General features: G+C 45.2%; 1 protein-coding gene across 2 annotated transcripts in view; it reads left to right on the top strand.

The window, feature by feature from the left end:
* AZIN1 (antizyme inhibitor 1) overlaps positions 1-23,473 on the top strand; it is a 1,159,916-nt gene that overhangs the window by 309,356 nt on the left and 827,087 nt on the right. For both annotated transcript variants that reach the window (XM_069621462.1, XM_069621463.1), the window contains exon 4: positions 11,031-11,204. In XM_069621462.1, coding sequence (XP_069477563.1) covers positions 11,031-11,204 — 174 coding nt within the window. The remainder of the gene's footprint in view (positions 1-11,030; positions 11,205-23,473) is intronic.

Raw genomic sequence — 23,473 nt, 5'->3', positions numbered from 1 at the left:
AGTTCCTCAGGAAGGACAAGTTCAAGATGGTGACTCTTTCTCAGATCCTTCAGGCTCTCCAACTCCAAGATTGGTTGGTATCATTGGACCTTCAGGATGCTTACTTTCATGTGCCAATCCATCCAAAGCACAGAGTACCTGAGGTTCGCGATTGGCAATTCTCATTATCAGTTTCGAGTTCTGCCATTCGGGTTGACCTCCGCCCGAGGGTTTTCACTAAACTGTTGGCGGTTGTGGCAGCAAGTCTCAGGAGAGGAGGTATTCACATATATCCCTACCTGGACGACTGGTTGATCAGAGCAAGTTCTCCAGAACAAGCGCAGGAACATCTTTCGATCACCTGCCACTTCCTCCACAAACTGGGCTTCTCCCTCAATTTCAAGAAGTCCCACATGATACCAGCCCAGAAACTCCAATTCATCGGAGCTGTCTTGGACACCTCATCGGGAAAATCCTCGCCTCCCGAAGTGAGAGCTCTCCACATCCAGCAGATGGTAACAAAATTCCAGAATGCTCAACGTCTACCGGCCTTCGATTTTCTCAGGTTGCTCGGCCTCATGGCATCCTGCATTTTCCTAGTACCAGAGGCCAGGTTGAGAATGAGATCCCTTCAATGGGCACTCAGAACTCAGTGGTCCCAGTTCTCAGGGAATATGTCGGATCTTCTGCAAGTTCCGAGCGCAGTTGCTCAGGATCTTCTATGGTGGGCTTGCAACAACAACATTCTCAAGGGAGAGTCTTTTTGGCAACCATGGCCGGAGATGACGGTAGTGACGGACGCCTCACTCACGGGGTGGGGAGCACAAACCAACGATCTGACAATCAGCGGTCGTTGGTCTCCATCGGAGTCCAAACTACACATCAACCTATTGGAGCTGGAGGGCAATCAGACTAGCTCTGAAGGCCTTTCTGCCCACTGTACAGGGAAAGAATGTCCTGATAATGACGGACAACACGGTGGCCATGTACTACCTCAACAAAAGAGGAGGTGTAGGGTCACTGCCACTGTGCAGAGAGGCAATGCAGCTCTGGTTCTGGGCAATACGAGAGGGAATCTCTGTCGGCAATTCACCTAGCCGGAGAGAAGAACAAGGTGTTAAGACGGATTTCTGAACTCTGTCCTGGTGGCGCAGAAGTTCAGAAGGCCAACCTAATTACTTGGAACAGGGTAACCTCTGGACAAGCCAGACCAATCAAGGTAGCGATTGCGGCGGTCAAGACTAGGTCTCAAGAGGGGTGAGGGTGACTGAAAGCCTGCAATGAGCACACAAAGCAAGACCGCTTACAAACTACTCCAAACAGTTGTTATATCAAAAATAGATACACATTTATTTTAAGGCCTTTAAAATAATGACCGCAGCAAGAAAATCACAATATCACAATATTAAACCAACACATACCATATCAACACAATATATATACAAATACACAGTCGCAAGCGTTTAAAGCACGAACGAAATATGTAGTCCACCTGAAAGGAAAGGAAATCAGGCAGTGCGATAACGCTTTAGACTCAGTTCGCCTTCAGAGGCCCCTAACTAGATGGAAGTCCGAGCCCTGCGAAGAGTGGAGCCTTGTGCTCAAAGTACCTGCCACGCCGGTGCCAACGGGCAAAAGGGGAAGCTCTTCGGAGGAAGTCAGGCAGTTCGGGTTAGTGCACAGCAGAAGGAGAACAGGTTCCGCAACTCAAGCGCAGCCTCCACAGCGGGCAGAAGCAGAGCGCGAGTACGGCCAAAAGGGTGCTGTTTTTACACAGCAGGGAAAAGCAATGGGATACTGCAGGAGGGCGACCAGATCCTAGCTAAACTACTCACCGGTCCCCGAAGCAAGCAGACCCAGGCTTCTCCACGTTAGTTTCAGCAGCTGGCAGGTTCAGAAGAGCAGGGAACGCCTCGTAGTCGTGTAGAGCAAAAAGACGTCCCAATCGACGAAACCAGCACAGTTTTGTTGCCGCAGCAGGACAACGGAGCGGCCGTGTGTATTCAAGCCAAATGTACACTCCTCCCTTCAGACTTGGGAACGCCAAGCGTACGAAGCGTGGGAGAGTGACCAGGACTCGAAATACAGCACAACCTGGCGGCAGTTACAGAGCAGGACTCCCTTGTAAGCTGGTCAGCCAACTGGATGGCCCAGAGACACTTCCGAAGGCTTACTTGGCAGGAGATGATGAAGTCGCCGGGAATAGCTGTTCCTGCTATTCCAAAGGTCGAAGCACCAGTACAGGCCTTCTGGTTCGATCCAAGGAGGAAAGGGTTTCACAGGACGACAGTAGTGCAAAGGAGGATTCCTTCAGCGGGTCACCAGCGATTCCTCGGTCCAGCCTCTTGGTTGCAGGATACTTGGCTCCTGTATTCCTTCGTTCGTGAGAACTCAGGAGATCGACATGGTAGTGGTGTTTCCAGCCCCCTCTTATCCACGGTTCCCTTCGCGCCAAAACGGAGGGGAGCCAATGGGAGATCCGCACATCAACACACATACCATACGTGGACCAATCACGGACCACGGTGGTCCCAGGCATTCACACCACCCCAAACTCTCTGGCACCCAGGATGTGTATTGGGACCAGACATCCCAGCCCACACCCTGGAGGCACACAAACGACATGTAGAAGCCCGCGAAAGCAACCACGTTTCGCGGGAAAGTACATGCCCAAATAAGGAAGGCCCCGGGTCGCCCGACCTGGGGAAGGTGAAGGGAGCAAGACGGTCAGTGGACAGGACAAAGGAGCCTCGTGGTCTGGCCATTTTGGGAGCCAGGCCACCATTTTGGGTTCAGTGCGAAAAACGTGCTCAGAACGCCAAAAGGAGCTCAAAATAAACAAAACGATCGCTGCCACCATTCCAGTCCCTGAATGACTTGCACCGATCAAATACCATCCTAAAAGAGTATCTAGGGCCTGTAGAAGGCTAGGGACCCAAGAGAGCTGTAACTTAGCTTACAGTGCCCTCTTGTGTCATGTTGCACTAAAGCCGCAACATGATAAAAGAAACTACGGGAAACAGCGTTCCCCGGTACTGACTGTTTTAAGGGCATGTCAGTTTCCCCATAAGAAAAGGAGCGAAAGCCCAGAGAAGTGCGGCAGAAGGCTGTACTTCTCTGGCAAAGTCAAGAACAAGGTTAAAAACAATAGCAAAAAGTTTAGGGGTTGCCACATGGAAGGAAAATTCCCTACAATTACGAAATCTTTCCTAACACACGGCGGCAGACGCTCTGAGCAGGCAGAGCACGGTCTCTCACGAGTGGGAGCTGGCTCAGGAAGTCCTTCTGGAGATCTTCGCACTTTGGGGAACCCCTCAAGTGGATCTCTTCGCCAACGCGACCAACCGGAAGTGCGATCAGTACTGCTCAAGGGAATTTCCTCAAAGAGGAGCTCTGGGAGACTCATTCGTAGTGGAGTGGAAGTTTCCACTGCTGTACGCGTTTCCTCCAGTCCCCGTGATTCCTCAAGTAATCAGGAGGTTGAGAAAGTTCAGGAAAACCATGATCCTAATTGCCCCGGATTGGGCAAGGAGAACGTGGTACCCGGACCTTCTAGACATGTCCATCTGCCCTCCAATACGTCTTCCGCAAAGAGAGGATCTTCTCTCGCAAGAGGAAGGTCGGGTTCTCCATCCAGAGGTCAAGACACTCAACCTTCACGCATGGTTTCTGAGAGGTTGAGATACAAGGATTGGGATCTTCCGGATGACGTAATGGAAATCTTGCTTTCGGCCAGAAGACCAGCAACAAAGTCTTTGTACCCATGTCGCTGGAATAGGTTTAGTAACTGGTGCAAAGACAAGGATGTGGACCCTTTCCAGTGTGGCACCCCAATGGTGCTTTCTTTTCTGCTACATCTAGCTAATCTGGGGCTCCAGATAAGAACAATAAAAGGATACCTTGCTTCGCTGTCCATTTATTTTCAAGCGCTCCTCGGAAGAGGTTTCATATTTCAAAATACCGTTAATCATTCAATTCTTAAAAGGGCTCACTAATGTATACCCTCCAGTACCTTTTCATGTACCAGCCTGGGACTTAAATTTAGTGTTAAAATTCTTGACTTGCATACCGTTTGAGCCTCTGCACTCATGTCCATTGAGGCTTTTGACTCTAAAAACTGTCCTCCTTGTGGCCTTATCAGCCCGCAGGGTTAGCGAAATTCAGGCTCTCTCATGCAAACCACCATATACTATTTTTTATAAAGATAAGGTAGTCCTTAAAGTTAAACCTTCATTTTTGCCAAAAGTGGTCTCGGACTTCCATTTGTCACAAAAAATAGTACTACCTACGTTTTATCCTCCTCCTAATCTGGGCAAAGAGGAGCGATTACACAGGTTAGATCCCAAGCGGGCTCTTAGTTTTTACATCTCTAGGATGGCTAAATTGAGACAAGATGACCAACTGTTTGTGGGTTACACTGGTCAAAAATTAGGCTTGTCTGTAACAAAACAGACCATTTCCCGCTGGCTCATATTAGCCATAGTAATGCTACAGACTAGTGGAAAAAGAACCACCAGATGGGCTTCGTGCCCATTCTACAAGGGGAATGGCTACTTCTGCGGCTCTAAAGAGGGGAGTCCCGGCAGCAGACATTTGTGCAGCTGCAACCTGGAAAACAATACATACTTTTGTTAAACATTGTTTGGACACTGCCTCCTCTAACGAGGGTTTATTTGCAAAGGCAGTTCTGCATTCTGTTCACGAAAACTGAAATCGTACTCCCACCTCCAAACAATTGATACTGCTATGGGAGCCTATCACAAGATGAGGAATACGTGGGAGGACACAATCCATTCGCAGAACAAGTTACTTACCAACTGTAACGTTCTTTCGACTGGATGTTCCTCCCACGTATTCCTCATCGACCCTCCCATCCTACCCCACAGTACAGTTTACGTTTTCTTACACTTTCCTCTCACGAAGAATGTATCGGTCATGGGACACGCCTGGGTGTGCCTCCATCGAAAAAACAGAACTGAAGCAACGGGCGCGGCTCGAGCTCCTTATACCATCGGTGACGTTGACAGAGTACGGAGTACGTCGAGGGACAATCGACGCCACGACCTCGAGCACAGCGCCCTCTGCCGAGAATTTTTTTCCGAAGCAGCGAAGCTGGAGATAACGATTTATCACAAGATGAGGAATACGTGGGAGGAACATCCAGTCGAAAGAACGTTACAGTTGGTAAGTAACTTGTTCTACTAAAGAATTGTTGTCTGGCCAATCTGGTACCTTCACAAACCATCATTAGATGTTTGATCGTTTGATTTTCTGGATTTTTACCGTTCTGACATAGGTTTATAGCGGATTCCCCCATTATTCTTCTTGCCAAAACTTCACCAGTATGTTTGATATTCAGCCCCAGTCTTAGAAATGTGTTCCTGATTCTCCAGTCAGGAAACTGTCAGGTACTTACTCAGGAAGCCCAATTTCCAATCTATTGTCTGCTGGGGGTTTGGATTGGCCCCCAATCTTATTTTTTCAATGGTATGGGTCCAGTTCATTTCCTCCCATTTTCTTTTGGCCTTCATTGGGTTTTCCTGTAGCAGTTTACTCTCTATATCTGCACCTGAGAGATTTTGATCTCCTCCTACCCCCTCCATATGAGCCTTTACATCGATATAAAGAGTTATCTTGAACTGTATTGATCCATTGTTGCAGTGATATCAATTTCCACCCAACCTGGCATTTTAAGGATCTAAGGCCTAACTCATACCTGAGATTATCCATCGAAAGGCTCATTGGCAATCCCAAGGCATGTTTCCATAAGAGTCCTTCCCGTTTTTGCCACAAGGAATTCCACATCTGGGGTTTTGCTTCCAGACCATATAGCAAAACGTGAATTACCTTTGCCTGAAAAAATTTCAGTACCGGGATAATTGAAAATCCTCCTCATTTCCACAGTATTTTCTTCATCTGTGCAGCAAGGGGGTTTATTTTTATTTCAATGTCATGCTCCACCTTACAAATTGCCGGGTGGGCATATATTTTGTATCCTAGATAAACTAGTTCCTCCACCCTTGTTATTGTTCCCCCCCCCCCCAATTAACTATTGGGGGTAGGCAATTTTTTTTGTTTTTTTTCTCTCTAAAAACCATCACCTTGATTTATTTGGATTTAAGGAAAGCCCATTTTCACATGCATAACAGTGCAGGCCATCGAGCAATTGTTGTAGTGCAATGGCCGTTCTGTCCAGGACAACCACATCGTCCGCATAGGAAAGCCAGTGGAGTTTTTTCCCCATTCAATACTGGGCTTGCCAGTGCATAGGATGTTTTATGTCTGCTGTGTACAGATTAAAGAATAAGGGGGGCCCCTAGGCACCCCTGCCTGACGCCCCAATTCCCTCTAACTGGATCAGACATATGGCCCTCCGCATCCAGGTGCACTCTGAATGGAACTCTGAGCATCCCCAGTAGGCCTTCCGGTATACCATTAGACCTTAGCTTCTGCCAGAGCCTTCCCCTGTCCACCTGATCAAAGGCCTTGGAGAAGATGACCCAGGCTGTGTATAGTTGCTCTTCGCCCCTCTCCTGCGTTTTTTTCACTCAGTAGATTTAGTACCATACCCTTTATTGCGGTGGATAAACCCGTCCTAAAACCCGTTTGACATTTTGATAGGACTTTTACCTCTCTTTCCCAGGTCTCCAGTTCTCCCAGCAGGATCGTCATGAAAATCTTGCGATCAATGTCCAGGAGGGCGATAGGGAAGTAGATTGATGCCACCGTCCTATGTGGGGTTTTATAGAGCACTTGTTGCAGCCACTGCTGTATGCAGACAATTTTGCCACACAACTGGATGAGACCTGGAGCTAAAGGGATCTGTCCAGGATCACACACTCCTGGTGATGTAGTAATTGCAGGATGGGGACCGATGCCTTGCACTACACCAGTTTAACTCACACAAAAATGCATTTTAAAGCTAGATGTAGAAAACGCAATAGCAGACACTGCATAGTACTTGTGAACCCAGGCCAGTTTGTCATAATCTGCCAACAGGCGTGACCCATCATCGGGAGTGTAACACCCAAATGTTATTCCGGGTTTTGTGTTCCGATAGTTTATGGACCAGGATCTTGTTAGCCTTATTGCCTCTTGTGTAGTAATACTGTGTATGGGAGCGAGGGGTCCTCAGGCCCCCCTTGCATTGTACGCTCCTCAGTACAAGGCTTGGGCCACGTGCCTCCGGTAGTGGGATTGCCCCTTGCCCTTATGTAAAGTTAATCGCGGTTGACTGCTACATAGATGGGACTACTGAGCAAGACACGGGGCATCCATCTTTTGTGCCCCCTTTCGACTCCATCTTGGGTAAACAGGCCTCACTGCGATAGTACAGCAATGCTCAGCTCCCCTTCCACCGCGGCAGCCAAGGACAGACACACACAAGGCGCTCAGGCAGCTGGCTGGCCCCCACCCTTGCACTCCCCCTGCGAAGGAAAGCTCTGCGCTTCCATTCTCGCGCTGAAGCTGGAGAAAGTTGCAACAATCAATATGCTACAGTTTTCTTCCTCTGAGATCACTGTTCATCTGAGAACCGGCATATGAACCAGGATGAGCTCAGCACTTTCTGCTCAATTCGTCCTCATAAACGTGCAAGCCACCCACCCCCATTAGAACAATTTATTGCCTGCACCCCCTGTAAGGTATTTCTTTCAAGTGCCAGACCCTCGCCTGTGCTACGAAACCCACCCAACACACCCACTACTAACCTTAAGCATTTTTACTATTATATATGTTTTTATTTGTACTAATGAGTTTGAAACCTAGAAGAGATGCGAAACATAGCCTGATTCTTTTACATGCACAATAAAGGTCAAGGCCTTTAATTAAAGCCACGAATTACCCAATTGTACTGACAATAATCATTGTGTGTGACTTAGGTAGAAATGTGACAAGTAGCATAAAATGTTTTAAATAATTTGTTATTTAGTGTGCAACTAATTAGCTTGGGTAGTGACCACAGTGACCGGACCCTGACCTGCATGGAGCACAAGATGTTTGACGTCCATCATATACTCAGCCAACCATGGAGGAAGAGATGCTACCCACACCTACTGCACCACACCGTCTGGCCAATCGGGTCCATTTAGCATTTTTTGTTAGAGTTTAACTAATATAAATACAAGAATGATGTAATGAGATTTGGGAGAGTTTTTTGGGTTATTTCCTAGCTGGAGAAATAAACCATCCTTTGAACTCTTGCAGCCGGGTCTCAGTGCCTCTTTCCCCGACAAGGGGTTTTGTCTATTTTATTTTTTCTCTCACGCGTAGTAAGACGGGGAAAGGCACCTACAACTGCTTGACCTTTATTAGGGTCTGGGATGTTCTCTCTGCTAAGTGGACCACTAGCATGGCTTTGGCTATTATCAGGTGACACCTTGCTCTAAGGGAACCTGTGAGTTTGTGAGAAGTCTCTTGTCTTGACCTCTCCCTCCAATTCTTCCTGCATGCGAGTCCTGACTTTAGAGTAGGATGAGGTTAGGCTCATAATAACCCCCTAACCACTGCTTTCATCGCATCCCAGGCCGTTTGGAGGGTCACTTCATTGGTGAGATGGTTCTCGAAATATGTGGTTATTGCCGTTTTAATCTCTTGGCAGATTACCAAGTTTTTATTAATTGGGCTATACAACCCCCAGGGCTTACGTGGTGGTGGAGGAAGGTCAAGCGTCGAGAGGCACAGCAATACCGGGGCATGATCTGTGAAGGCTGTGATGTGTATGGTGGAATCTGGGATAGTGGGGACTAAAGAGGAAGAGGTGAAAAGTGTCTATACGTCAGCATCCCCTGTGTACATGTGAAAAAGGAGTGAAGTCCCTACGAGAAGGATTCCTAAGCCTCTATATGTCTACCAGGTTTAATTCTCGGAGGACCTTCATGAGAGCTGATGGGTTCCAAAACTACTAGCGGGCAGGGTCTTGTCCACATTGGGATCGGGAATCAAATTGAAATAAATCCCATCCAATGAGAAGGGAGCCCTCTACAAAGGTCTGAAGTTTACAAAGGAATTTGTGGAGAAAGAGATCGTGCCTGTAGTTGGGGGCGTAAACCCAAGAATTAGTCCTTGGCCTTCCATTAAGATCCCTAAGAACCCCAGTTTTCACAAAGGGAGTTGACTGATCAAACAAGATCGCAACGCCCTGTATTTTAACTCCACTAGAGTTGATGAAGACGGGCATAAAACGTTTGTGTGCAAATCTCCCCTCGTCCTCCTTCAGCAAGTGGGTCTCTTGTAAGAAGATGACTGGGGGGGAGAAATCAATCAGCTTAGTGATGACTGACTTGTGTTTAACCAGTGAGTTCAAGCCCTGGACATTTCGTTTGAGCATGGGCAGTGTACAATCAAGAGTAGGTCCATCATGTCCCGACATTGAGATTCAAGGTGCGCATCAACATAGTGTAATAAGCACAAGCCTGTTCTGCCATAAAGTTATCTCCCAAAAATGCTGCTTGCTTTTATCCCAAATTTTACATCTCAAAACAATAATCCCATTCTCCACCCAACCCCCAAACTGGAGGATAGCAACACAGGTTTGAATTCTGGTCTCACGCTTCGAAACAGCTCTCTGGTATTAAGCGCCTTATTAAAGAACAATTATGAGGATGGCACAGGGGCAACATGCTGGTCTTGGAAGCAACACCACGCAGAGCAACAGAGGTTCGAATCCCAGATCCACGCTTAGAAACTGAACTCGGGTATGGTATTGGGCGCGTTATAAAAAAACTATTAAATAAGGTTAAGTGACCAAACTAATCCTGCGGTAATCTGCGACAGGGAGAAGCACTTCACTGAATAGATGGAGACCAACCGTGCCCCCAAACAGGTAAGTGAAACCATACAAAAGCATTGCCAAACTGACTGCCACGGCTTAGGCATCAGTCTGCCTCTTCAGCATTCTTGCATGAACAGAAACTGTGCTAGGCCTGCTCCTGTGTCAGTTCCCTGTGGTTGTGTGATCTTTGTGACTTCCGTTGCAACACTCCATCCCTGAGGTGGTGTGTACTGCACAAGTCTTAATCGTGTTCCTCGTTAAGGTGTTCTACTGGAAGCTGTGTGGAACCTATTCCTAAGCACGGCGACGGACTGAAGCTAAATCCCAATGCTGAAAGTGACCTCTGCACCCAATACCCCTGGGCCTTGTTTGGCAGGACAAACCACAGAAGAGGGTGTTGTCAATGGATTCCCGAACACCCACAGTGGTCTCTGGAAGAATTGGCGCCAAGGGGGATAAAGTTAACCTACCAATACTCCCTACCCCCGCGCCCCTCTTTTCCCCATAGGGTTACAAGTCCTGTACCTAAATCACTATTTCATGACTTTGGTTGGTGGAGGCCTGGTGTAGGATCCCTTCCTAGGGCTACACCAAAGAATGGGGTAGAGTGATTATACGTTCATGAACTTGAATTTTTTGACTCTTATTAACGAAAACGATTGTCACCCTCAATCTCTTAAACCTACCTGAGAAGTATCTACTTTGGAAATGGTGACTTTTGGGCACAGTGTCCCAAACCATCTTGGGGTTTGACTTTTTAAGAGCTAAGGAAGCTGTTCGATTATCCTGAAGTCTTTTCTATTTCTAATGCATAAGAGTACTTACCTATGTTTCACTGGTTATTGAATCAAATGATGATCTATTTCTCCAAAGGGTGACTGTATACATTTTGTTTTACAAGGGTTTTATGCGGCAATATTTCACTAGACGTTTTATCTGCTTAGTGTGCATTTTAAAGGCCTAATAAACCATTATTTACTTGCTTGTCTAGCTGGAATAACTGGTGTTGCGCTGCGTGGACCCATATTGGATCTAGACCACTCTCGCCCTCTTTCTGAGACTAAGCCTTGCCGCTCTATCTTACCGTGACAGGGTTTGGCTAAACTGTTTCTCCCTGTTCACCATGATAGGGTGACCTCCTAAAATACTCAACCCCCCTGGGCTGATTTTGGAAATCCATCTTAACAGCGTGTATGAAATGTTCACATATACATTTAGTCATGTGTTGCAGAAATACATATTGTAATGTGTGACTCATTATCTAATGTTTTCTTTTTAGAATGAAAAGCACTCTTTTTTTGTGAGTGATCTTGGAAAGATTGTAAAGAAGCACAACCAGTGGCAAAATGTCGTGTCACACATTAAGCCATTCTACACTGTAAAATGTAATTCATCTCCAATTGTACTTGAAATCATGGCAGCTCTTGGGACTGGATTTTCATGCACCAGTAAAGTGAGTAAACATGTTATCAATATTTATTCTCCTATAAATTCATAGAATGTTCCCACAAGCGTATTGTTTTTGACTTCAGAAATAATTACTGGTATACATTCTACTTGTGTGTTCAGTAGTGGGCCAACTCCTGGCTTAATTCCTGAATGATTTCTAGAGCCAAGTCATTGTGTGTGTTTTTCCTGTTTTAAATGTAAAATATTTAAAAAATGTTTCAAACAAAATAACATTGAGATTTTGTATCGCACTTCATGTTGAAACGCGGGATGGGTTTCGAACCTGTGATGTTCCAGATTCTTACTTCCAAGACAAACTCGTTGTCCCTGAGCGATCTTCCTGTTTCGCAATCCTAAGCTTAAGATATGTGTTACTTGGGAGAAAAAAAGAATTGGTGCCCATTTGGAATGCTTCTTTTTGTTTTTGTTGTTTTTTAAATTTGTTTTTGGTGCAAGCACCTTTACAACAAACTTAAAAACATTATAAAAACAACATTAAACAGTTTCAAAACGATTAATTCACTTACATTTCAAACCTTTCACTCAATTATTAAAACAAACAGATGAAAAGAAAAAGGATAAACTTAATTTAGCATCAATTAAATTGTTCTGTTCAGGTGATAGCATACATGAACACTCAATATCTACATATATTTTTTATTTCTTTTATACAGAGCCCCAAATAATAACAAAATTATCTTCTGTTATTAAGCTGTGACTCTTAAATCTATTCCTTTTGAAGTTACTGGGAAGCAACATATGTTGTGTCTCTTGGAGTGTTTCATTGGCACCTGTGTCGTATTGGTGATGGATGTGATTTTAGGCTGATACTATTGAAGAAGATATACTATGTTTGTCACCCTGGCATTCTAGTCTGATGTCACAACTACAGAGGATCATAAGTAACACTTGATGAATACACTAAAAACCTTGCTTATAACTATTGCTATTTGTAACACACCTCCTTCTCTTATGCGTGCAACTTATTATAACTTGACAAAAAATAATGCACCACTATCCTTTACCCATTGCAACAGAATATATCACTTAATCTGGATCTACCTAGGACTTAACCTAGTGTTAGGTTTACCCCTCTGCTAACATTCAATCGGTGACGCCCATGTGGTGTCATGAAGCGCCAACCTATATTGAAATACTCTGTCCATAACCAATCTAATCCAATCTCCCCTAGTTGCAGTGACAATACGTATCAAATTCCTTTTAACATTCTGTTGAACCATTCTACCAAAGCATTGTCCTTTGGGAGACACAACTCTGTTGTGAAATGCTCAGTACCATGAGCCAACAGAAATTCCTTCAACGTTCAAGACACAAACTGAGGGACGTTCTCTCCAAAAAACTTCATTCCAAGAATTGCATAATGTTCTTAGAACTAATCCCCTTTAACACACATCTCCGGCGTTTTGACAACAGATCAACCACCACAACTATATAGTTGTGTGATCCTCTAAAATAAGTCCCAATATGTCCATCTATATCCCATCCGAAACAGACTCTGGTATCTGTGAAATCTTCATGTGTGGTCTGCAGAATGTTGTCACTCTAGTTACAGGCCACATGCTCCATCAACTTCTCCTGTGTTATCAATACCCGACCACCAAAGGTCCTCCCTTAATAATCCTTTTCTTTCTTCCCAAAAGTCCCTCATGGCAATATTCAAAATGGTATCTTATTCCTTCAAGAACAACCAACCGGTGCCCCTCACCAAATGCTGGCCTTGTTGCGATAAGTCATCTTTGACTCTTTTATACTCTGAGCTCCTCTTCCACTTGGTCAAGCTGCCAGCCTTCTCTGACAAATTGCAACTCCTTGTTGTGATCATCTATCTTGCATCTCTCATCACTCTCGCTGTTTGTAACACTTGCGAAACCATGAAAATCTCCTTGGTTTCCTTTTCCTCCACATATATGTTCCATACCAGTTTCATGCCCTAGGGCATTACTGGAAAGCGCATCAACCACCACCTTTTTTATCACTCCTGTGGGCCACATTAAAGTTTAACCCATGCATATTTGTGATCGACCTCACTATCCTTGACACTCTCTAAACCCTTCCTATTGAAAATTGCCTCCAAAGGCTTATGATCACTTACTGATAACCCTCTACCCTACACATGTCTTACCTGTGTCTACTCACCACACACCGGCCAGGGTTTCTCTCTCTCCACTATTGAGTCATCCATCTGCTTCTCTAAATTTGAAACGCAAAACCTGCCGAGAACAATTCTTCTCCATTCGTCTGCACGAACACACAACCCAATCCGTGCTAGTTAGCATCTGTTTAAAACACTGGTTAAATGTTTTCCTCCAATGCTTTAATTAATGATTCTGAAACAATATCCCTTCTAAATTTGTTCAAACGCTTCCTCACATTCAACATCCCACAAAAATCGAACATTCTTTTTCATCAATCCTCATCACCTTGGTTTTCTCAGATAACCTTTTGATAAACTTGCCATTATAGTAGACCAGTGGTCTTCAAACTTGTTTGGACTGGGCCCCCCACCCCAAGCAAAATGCGGGCAGGCCGGACCCCCCCTAAATGCCAAATGGACACTAAGTCCAAATTTTTATGAACTATCGCTCACCGTCACTGTACCCTACTCCCAGTATAGTCCCTGGGCTCCCCCACCTGCTCCCACCACTATCTCATGGCTCCTGCACATCCGCCTCCCACCACAGTCTTTGCCCCCCCCCCCCCTCCCTCCCTACTCCCAGCACAGTCCCAGGGGCAGTGACGGCTAGTGAATTTTTTAAGTGGAGGAGCATACAAATTTCCCTCTGATAAGCCATAGCAACCAAGTGTAGCGAGAGAGTCCAAAACAATGAAGGGGTGTTCGGGCCCCCGCCAGCCCCCCCCCCCCAGGATTTATTTTAAATAATGGGTTCAAAAGTTGCATTTTAGAGCATACTTTTTAAAAGAAATTGGGTAAAAAGCCATTCAGTTTGCAGTTGGCACTGCGGGGCCTGGTGGGCAGGCATGATATTTTTTACTGGACATCTATGATAGTAAAAAGATACCATCCCTGTCTCCTGGACTCCACAGTGCCCAACACAATCAACATGATTGTGTGTATGCAAGCCGCTGGGGGGAATGGGGGCCTATGGGGAAAGCATAGTATTTTCGACTGGACATCTATGATAGATGTCCAGTAAATAAAATACCATCCTTTTCCCCTGGGCTCCACAGCACCTCAGAAAGAGCTGATTTTGGCAGGTGGATAGGGGGGGGGGGTTGTACTACAAAGGCATTTTTAAAATGCCTTTGTTGTACAACCCTCAACCCCCCCCCTCGCCAAAATCAGTTCCATGGACCAACACACACATAGCAAACACTTTGCTCCACAACATTCCAGGCTACTCTGTCCTTATGTGCGAGGATGCGCAGAAGCTCCCCCTCGCACATACAGAGATGCAGTTACCCAGCCAGCATTTCTAATGAGCTGTGCAAGGCTTGCGAAGCAAAATGCCCTCAGCCTTCCATGGCTCACTGATAATGTGCGTCTTGGGAACTGAATTGTCAACGTTGTTTCCCTTTGACAGTTCAGCCAGCCCAGGAGGACTCCCTCAGCTGGAAAAAGCAGCTGAGGGGAGTGTTCAGTGGTTCACTGAACTGGCTCCTCGGCACCTCCATAATGGGTGAGGGGGCCACTGGGTTGACACCCCCCTCACCCATTATGGCTGAGTCGCCAGGCTCTGACTGCCCTAATGCAAATGGTAGTGTGGCCCAGTTTTCTTGGGTCTAAATGGCCCACCTTTTTTGCCAAAGTGGGCCACTTTAATGAGTTACTTTACTATACAGCTAGTAGTTTTGACCATTGTTGCTGAATAAAAATTCCTTAAATATCAGTTTGCTAACATTTTAACAAAAAACACCCCCTTGGGTACTATTCAAACAGTCTGTCACTAAAGGAATTAATTGCCATTTGCAACTGTGGGACACTTTCATTGGTGCAGACAGTTTTATGCTCTAGTCCGACCCTATGAGCCTCCCCCAGCCCATTTCCTCCATTTTAAAAAAAATAATAATAAAGTATAATAATAATCTTTCTTTTGTTTTAAATTTCAGGCTGTGGGCTTGCCCCTGACCTCCTAAATTTGAAGACCTCTGTAGTAGACTGAACCCAAAAAGAGCCTAATTATTCAACTCTGCTTTTGGTTGGTGGCATGTTCGCAATGGCTTTGATAACTTCCACTTTAGGGCCCTACACCCTTGCTAGAAAACTCGGGACCAAGATGATAAACTTATTGTCTCCTAAATGTACATTTATCCAATGAAACAGTCACTTCAGATTCACCCAACTTCACCAGAATGAGTCATAATCTTGCATCATGTTCTTCTATTTTAGGGGTCTGCAAATTTTGGCTCTCAAGCTGTTTTGGACTAAACTTTCCATCAGCCCTAACCAGCATATTTGGTGGTGAGGGATCCTGAGTTGTAGTGAAAAACATCTAGCGATCTGAGGGTTGTAGACACCTGTTCTACATCCTTCCCTCACACTAATATATCGTACAGATAACACTTTACTTCCTTAAATTCCCCCACAATCTTCATCACCACTCTCGGGAAAACACTTGCAGCAGAGACCAATCTAAAAGGCATCGGTTAACAACGATACAAACCACATGGTGTAATAACGCAGTGAGTTCCATGGAAACTGGATGTAATTGGATTTGATGTACGCTGACATTAAATCTATTATAGAAAACACTTTAGCCTCTGAAATTTCCAAAATCAGTTAATGAATCTTTGGAAACCTCTCTGCCACAACATTGTTAATTCCCCTCGGGTCTATTCAGTCTTACAACACTGCTACTCTTGTGTATTACCACTATAGGGCTGACCCACTCTAAAGCCTCTGCTGCCCCCATCTCACCCTCTCGCCATTCTCTTCAACTCGCCCCCCCCCCCCTTCCGCCCTCAAGGCTAACGATATGGGCCTGACTTTGGGCACCATAGGCTTGGCTCTACCTTTTGAGCCTAATAAAGTAAATGAACCCTTTATGACGCACAGTAATAGTCTTAAACACACCTAGTTACCATGCAGCTAGATCTCCCTTGTCACTTGTTCCTACTACTGCTTCTTGATTATCAATGGTCAGTATTTGATCTGGATGTGATCAGCATAGCAAATGTCCTTTCTTCGTGATATGTACTCTGCCTTTGTCTACTCAATCGTTGAATTGCAATCTATCTACAAATACCCCAGTTATGTCTATGGGTATCTCTCCATAAGCGTGCACCTTGACCTGTGAATCCTGTAACGTACACTGATGCAAGTTGTTCAATCATGTTTGAATATTGGCTGGAGTGTAATCTGCTCTACTGTCAACATGCATTCTGGCCTGTCCCATCACTCATGACCTCCGTGTGAGGTTTGCTGCTCTTGTGCAGCATTTACTGCACTCATAGCGACCCTGACTTCATCACTCTCCTCACATTGTTCATCACTTGCCTGACTCCGCCCACAGTGTAATCTTAAGAACTGACTGAAAACTACTGGAATTTCTTGACCATTGTTAGAAACATTGTCAGGTAAGATTTCCACAGAGCTGGTAAATCTTCCTTTCCTGATTCAACCTGTTAGGGAGAATTCTCATTTATGGCTAATTTCCCCTCACCTAGTGAGTCCCCCAGCGGGCTTGCTGGATTTCAGGTTTTTTTTTCCACCTGGTAAGAGTGTGAGCCTGTTTCCCAGTCTTATAGGTGTTTTGCCATGTGTATTTCTACTGTTTGTGTGATCTTGGGCTCTGGAGCATACCACTCCATGAGCCCCACTTTTTGTGTGTTACACAGCACCTTCAGTGCAGTGAAACTGGGTTGTCTTTTAGACTTCCCACTGACTCCACTTTTCTGGGGCTGACTACTGTCCCCCAGAAACATGTAAAGTTGCCATTAACTTTATATAGTCACTTTAAAACTACAGACCCAGTACACCCCATCTTTCATGGAGTATTGGAAAGGGTTAATTCCTACCCCTCTTTGTCTGTGCCTCTGAGCTTTGTTTTGCTCTTTCAACATTTAGACTTGGCTGGTGGCAGTGGTATTTACCCTAACTTTTCTACCGCGATTATGCTACATAAACGTGGTACTGTTCCATGCTATTGTATTAGCCTCGAACATAAACCTGCTTGCCCAAATACTTTTTTGTTTCGGCACCGTTTGGGTTTAGTCGCCATTTCTTTTTGTTAAAGTCCTTCTTGTGTTTTACTTTGCACGGCAAACCAGGTTTGCCTTCTTTGTTCAGTCTTTTGGCGGGCTTCTATGAAGAAGCCCTCCTTTGGCGCCTGGGTGTCTAGGTGGGCTGATTGTGAGGGAGGGGTGTAGTCACCTCCATGCACAGGGTCTCCTTGGAGACCCAAGTCGCACTTTGTATTGATTGGCTGAGGTGGTTGTCAGGGCCAGACAGTCCCCCTGCTGAGTGTTTGCAGCCAGGCTGTGTGAATGGGGAATTTTCGCATTAAAAGGCAGTACTCTTGGGCTGGAAGTAGTCGCCACTGGAACTGCAAGGACCTGAAGAGAAGCAGAGACGAAGACGGCTGCTGCACCCCCGAGTCCCGGTGAAGCCCTGCTGCAGTCCTGAGCTATCTACCCTTCAACGACCAGAGAAGATCCAGTCCGGAGTCTTCTTCCCTTGAGCCTGGTGGGGTCAACCAGCTCATCTTCCACAGCCAGAGGATCCTCTTCGTGGTTGAAATCGCTGCACCCTGCTGTAGTGGTCCGGATAGCCATTTGAAAAGCCTCTACTGTTTTAAAGGAGCGCACCTTTTATTCACCGTCGCTGCTGCTGGCCTCATCCCTGGGTAGCACAGATCGCTCCAGACATCGTCCTTGTCCCCACGACTGAAGCTCCAGGAACCGTGAGTCTGCAGGAAACTACCAGGAACAACTACCGTGGCACCAGCGTTCTTCAACGAATAAGGTACTGTGTCAGAATGGGGGTGAAACCTTCTTCCTCACCAAAGGCATGTCCTTTTCTTCCTTCCCTCTTATAACTTTTGCCTCCTCTTCTGACAATATCTAAGTACTCCTGGCAATCTTGAATCGTGACCTGTTCTAACCGTGTGATCCTCAGCAACAGGAACACTGGCGCAGGCCTATTGACTCTTATCTTCGTGTTAGAAGGTGCCCTCTGATTCTCTCTGCCTTGACAAAAGTATTGCCTATGATTTTTACCCCCAACTCTCTTGTGTTAATTCATGTGCTGTGTGTGACTACTGGTACATTTCTTCCCATGGATACGCTTATCTTTAAGACCGAACTGTCATTTACTGTCAAAAAGTGATCGCTTATGGACTCCTGGTAACGTCTTTGTGTCATAACACCGGTCTGTCAAATCCTAAGGTACTTACCTTGAATTGTTCTGCACAAGGGGAATTGGTTGTGTGTAGTGTATTTGAAGTGTGGTTTTATTTTACTAGAAGTGAAGTGTTGTGAACAGGTGGTTTAAAAAATAAATGTACTTCTATGTTTTAACCCGAAACCTTGATCAGTGTTTGCTTGAGTCACAGTAATTGTAATCCTTTGTGTAATCTCTACTACTGCTCATTTGCTCTTGAGATAAAAGTCTGGCTGCTCAGTCACTGCTACCACTTTCTGTGTAGTGCAGGCTTGTACCAAAGGTGAACTTGTATTACCACTTGTAGTCTTAACTCTGTGCAGTGGCCCCTAAGGGCACGGCATAGGATTCTGCCTGACACAACCCCAGAACTTTTTGCTTTTCTAGTGTGATATTTTTCATTAATACCTCAATGAGTGGGAACCTTTTTCCACACTCACCTAATCTTTAACTCTTTTTATGGGTGTCATTTTTAAGACTCTCCATAGTGTCTTTTGAAAGTTAACAAGTTTAACAACTTATTGGCAATAAGTGCGTGTTGTTGCTGGGTTGCCCTAGGGGCTCCCCATTTAATTTTCTTGTGCTAACCTTGAGTGAACTACAGTTCCCATGGGTAGAAAGGATCTTTGGATCCCTTTTACATTTTGTTCTGTGAAACCAGCACACCCCACCTTATGTGTAGTGCTGGGGAGATACAATATATCCCCTTTTCACATTAAAACGAACAATTCTGTTATTAACAAGCTTACCTTTAATGGCTGGTGGCAGTTATACCTTTTACTAATTTGGTGCACCTTTACCACGGGTTGTGATCACAGCTGCAGTAAAGGCGCCTAAGGGTGCTCATTTTTACCAAAAGGGCCCCCGTCTTCTTTTTCTGCCATTTTAGTGTTTCTTGTCGTTTCTTGTTCCTTCCCCTGACATCCAGGGTGGGAAATTACTTTGTGCGAGTTTTGTGTTCGGCGGGAGTCCCCTGGATATCCCGCCCAGGCCCCAGTCAGTCTGTAAGCACAGGAATTGGGGGAGGAGTCCAAAACTTCACCCTCCTTTGTCTTAGCCATGCTTCAACTGGGACACATCCCAGAGGGGGGGCTGGCTGTCCTGATTGGACAACCAGAAGCATCTTTATTGTAAAATGCCGGGAGAGAATGCAGAGGTTGTGCTGTAGTTCCTGATAAATACTGCAAACCTGGAAGCTGAAGTCATGTCGACCACTGGAACATGAAACGGAAGAGGATGACAAAGGAAAAGCGGCGGAGATGATTTCCAGCGACCGGAGAGCCTGCTTTATAACCCGAGCCTGCTGCAGCCCTTCCTTCCAATCGACCTGGGGACTCCGAAAACGACGACCCGAACCCAGAGCCTGGTGAGACCCACTAGACTCAAGACCTGCATTTAGAGCCATCCCACGGGTTGCTGCGACCTTGTGTTCTTGCAATATCCTAATACCGTGGGACCTCCTGCCACTGTGCGGTGCACGGTCTTCAACATTTCGCTGAAACTTTGTGGGCATCTAGGTGTATCTCCAGAGACACGAATCGAGTCTGAAAAGTCCCCTCACGAGCGCTGGACCTTTAAAACGACGAATTCCACCGTGATTTCTGTCTTCTGTGCTCCTTTAAAAGGCACCAAATCCACAGAACCGCATTGAGCCATGAGAGAAATCTTGCCTAGAGCCTTCTTCATCGATCCCTGCTGCAAAGTCCCTTCTGAGGTCGTGTGTGCAGTCCCCAGGACAAGGAATCCACTGACCGGGTGTTTGGTTGCCGTCCCTGAAGTTTTCCTGCTGCAATCTCTTCTTCATTGCTGAAGTACTGTGTTGGCTTGGGTATGTACCTACCTTAAGCCTTTTGAGATTTCTGTGTAGTCGTGGGGTGTTTTCTGTGATTGCTAGGTCACTCGTCCAGTGCACCCAGCCCAACGGCTAGAATCCGGCTGGGTTGTTTTCTGTGAAGCCCCTGGACCCTCTTCTAACTCTAAAGTAAAGTACTGACCTGTTTGCCCGTTTTCCTAAGGAAACTCAGACATTTGCTACTAAAGAACTTATTCTAACAGTGCCTGTTGGTCACTAGTCCCAGTGACCCCTGCCCCCCCCCTTTCTGCCACTGAACACTCATGCTCCGAGAATAAGGGAAAGACTTTGAAGGTATTGGGACTTATGCCTAGAAAAGAAATCAAGTGAGTGTTTTACTTGTAAAGAGTTGGTTGGTAACTGTAATTCTAAGAGTGAACAGTTACACTGTTTTGCCAGTCTAATAGAAAGTAGATGTGAAGGTATTTTACTCTCCTGTGATTAGGTTGTGCCTCTTTACAAAAGTAATGTGTTGGTTTCACCAGATTTTTCCTGTAGGGTAATTGTATGAGTGTCCTCCAACTGTTGGTATCAACAGATTAGCCGTGTTGGGATAACTGTATGAGTGTCCCCCAAATGGGTCTTGCTTCCCCTGCCTTGCTGCTAGCCTGTCCTTAGGTCTACATTAGGTTGTTGGCCACCTAGAATAACTATTCAGTAAAGTGTGAAATTGGGTTTTACTTTCCCCTTCATTGTGAAGTTAAAGTATGTGGGTTTTACTTACCTTGTGTTGGCTGTGTGCCATCCAAAACAAGTTACCAGAGTTATTGCTTACCTCGGTCTTGGGTTCCCTGATTTCAAAAGCATCTGTAATTGTATATTACATCCTTAGGTTTTACTCACCTTGTATAACTGTGTTGTGACAAAAGTAGTTATAGGTTTTTACTGCACCTAGGATAAGTGTTTCACTATTCACCAGAAGTATATTGTCCAGTTGACTGTTTGTGATTTGTTCCAAGAGTCACTGTACAACTTGATGGGCCTGCTTCCCTTGTATTACTGAATGTAATCTGAAAGTAACCATTGATCTTTTACTCCCAAAGAATAGGCTTGACCTATACTAAATGTGTATAACAAGGTTTTGACTTCCCTAGAACTACTGTTGGGTGTTACAAATAAGGTTTATACTTGGGTCTGTGTGCTTTCAAGTATAGTGTTGTGTTTGTATACTGTGATTTCTTATAATGGTTTAGTACTTACTTACCCCTAGATTTATCTGGGCTTACCTGTATTAAAATACATCCATTATTTTTACAATACATAGTGTTTCAGTGTTTCTTTGGGTCATTTGTATTACAATTTCACTTGTACTGTGTCTACTGCCCTCTCTCCCTCATAAGATAAGCCTGGCTGCTCTGTCTATGCTACCATATACTCAGGTGGTTCAGCCTTATACTAAGAGTGGAGTCTTGTACTGCCTCAGTTGAATGGTTTTACTAAGCCCTTAGCTGGACTTCAGAAAAACTGTCCTAACAAACATCTTGCAAGTTGTCCCCTTTTTCCCACAGTCTCTACAAACTATATGTACTGCAAACATTCCTTATCACTAGCTATATGATCCAGGCTGCCGCAATAAAACCGTCTCCTTGTTCTGATGCCCTTTTTTTACATTACGCTGACAAGCTTCCTGATCAGCTCTCCTCTTGCTCATGGTCTTGAAACCATCCTTACCGTTTTTGGGGCCTTTATCCGCCATGTATTTTCCACATCTGGCTCACATCAGCTTCTAACTTGTAATGCATCTCTCTGGATGCTCAACTACCTTGGCTACTTCAATGGCTTTCTCGAAGGTCAGGTTCCCTGCTCTCCGTGGGCCTTGCATACCCTGTGACTATCACATTTGATAATCCACTAATCTTACATGTTCCTCTTTACAGTACATAGTCACATTTGTTATGTAGACCTGGTAATGTTGTGATAAATTCCTAGATGGTCTCATTTCTTTTGCTCATGTGCCGCAAAGTTAATATCTAACCAAATTGTAATTTTCCTAAACTATGATGTGCTTATCTAATTTGATCAAACTGACTTCAGTTAATGAGACCATCCCTTTCTGCCTCTGTGGTTTAGGCAATCTTTTAAATATGGCTTGACCATAATGGCGCAAGCAATGGAAGAGCAGAGTGTCTTTCCTATTGTGTGCAAAACTGGAACCATAAATTCCCTGGATGCAGCTCAAGAAGCTTTCTTTCCAATCCACCTACTTGACAGTTGGTTCTCCCATGCAATTCAAAAGCAAATACAGCCCTGGAAGGTTTGCTGTTACTAATGTTTGTTTCTACTTGTGTATGCAATGAACAACTATTTTCAGCCAACCTAACTCTGTATTCTTCGTGGTAATACCACATGTTGAATTTTGATACAGTCCCTACAGTTTGTGTTAAGCACTGCGTCGCTGATAGTTTTGCAACAGATCGGTGACAGGGCCTTTCTCACCATGCATATCAAAAATGGTTGCGAAGCAACCTAATGCCAAACTAGTGTCTTTTTCGTAATGCTGACAACGCAGTTTGATGGTGACCGTTGTAGCGCCGACGCATAGCAACACACCCTTGATACTAAGTGGCCTTCCTGTTACCGGGATAGTTTCCACTACAACTTCCTGGCTTAACCCAGTCATCTTTAGCTTCTCTGCTGGTTGCCACGTGGATCCTTTGGCTGGTTGCTGTGTGGATCAGCATCGACGTGCCTGGCATGCCGACATGTTGAGTCAGTGACACGGCCGATCATGCTGGAGCTGCTCACCAGGCCAGGTGTAAACCTTCTCGCAGTATACATACAAAGTTAGTCATACTTGTGTGTGAGTTTTTTTCCCAAGCTTCAACATTACAGCCCCAGCTGAGCCGCCTCTCCAACCATCTTCTTTCTGGCTCCTCTCATGAGACACCCTCACATTCTAGTCTGTCACAAACCGACTCACCACTACCGGGCATCAAATTATGAACACTGATATGAATACACTAAAAAAAACTTTGCTTATAACCATTCCTATTTGTAACAGACACCCCTGTTTAAGGCATAGGAACCAGTGTTATCACTAATCTAAGCAAACACTTACCCA

Source organism: Ambystoma mexicanum, chromosome 5q, assembly GCF_040938575.1.
Source record: "Ambystoma mexicanum isolate Mex_15411 chromosome 5q, UKY_AmexF1_1, whole genome shotgun sequence".
NCBI classification, from domain to species: domain Eukaryota; kingdom Metazoa; phylum Chordata; class Amphibia; order Caudata; family Ambystomatidae; genus Ambystoma; species Ambystoma mexicanum.
This window is presented reverse-complemented; position numbering and strand designations above follow the sequence as displayed.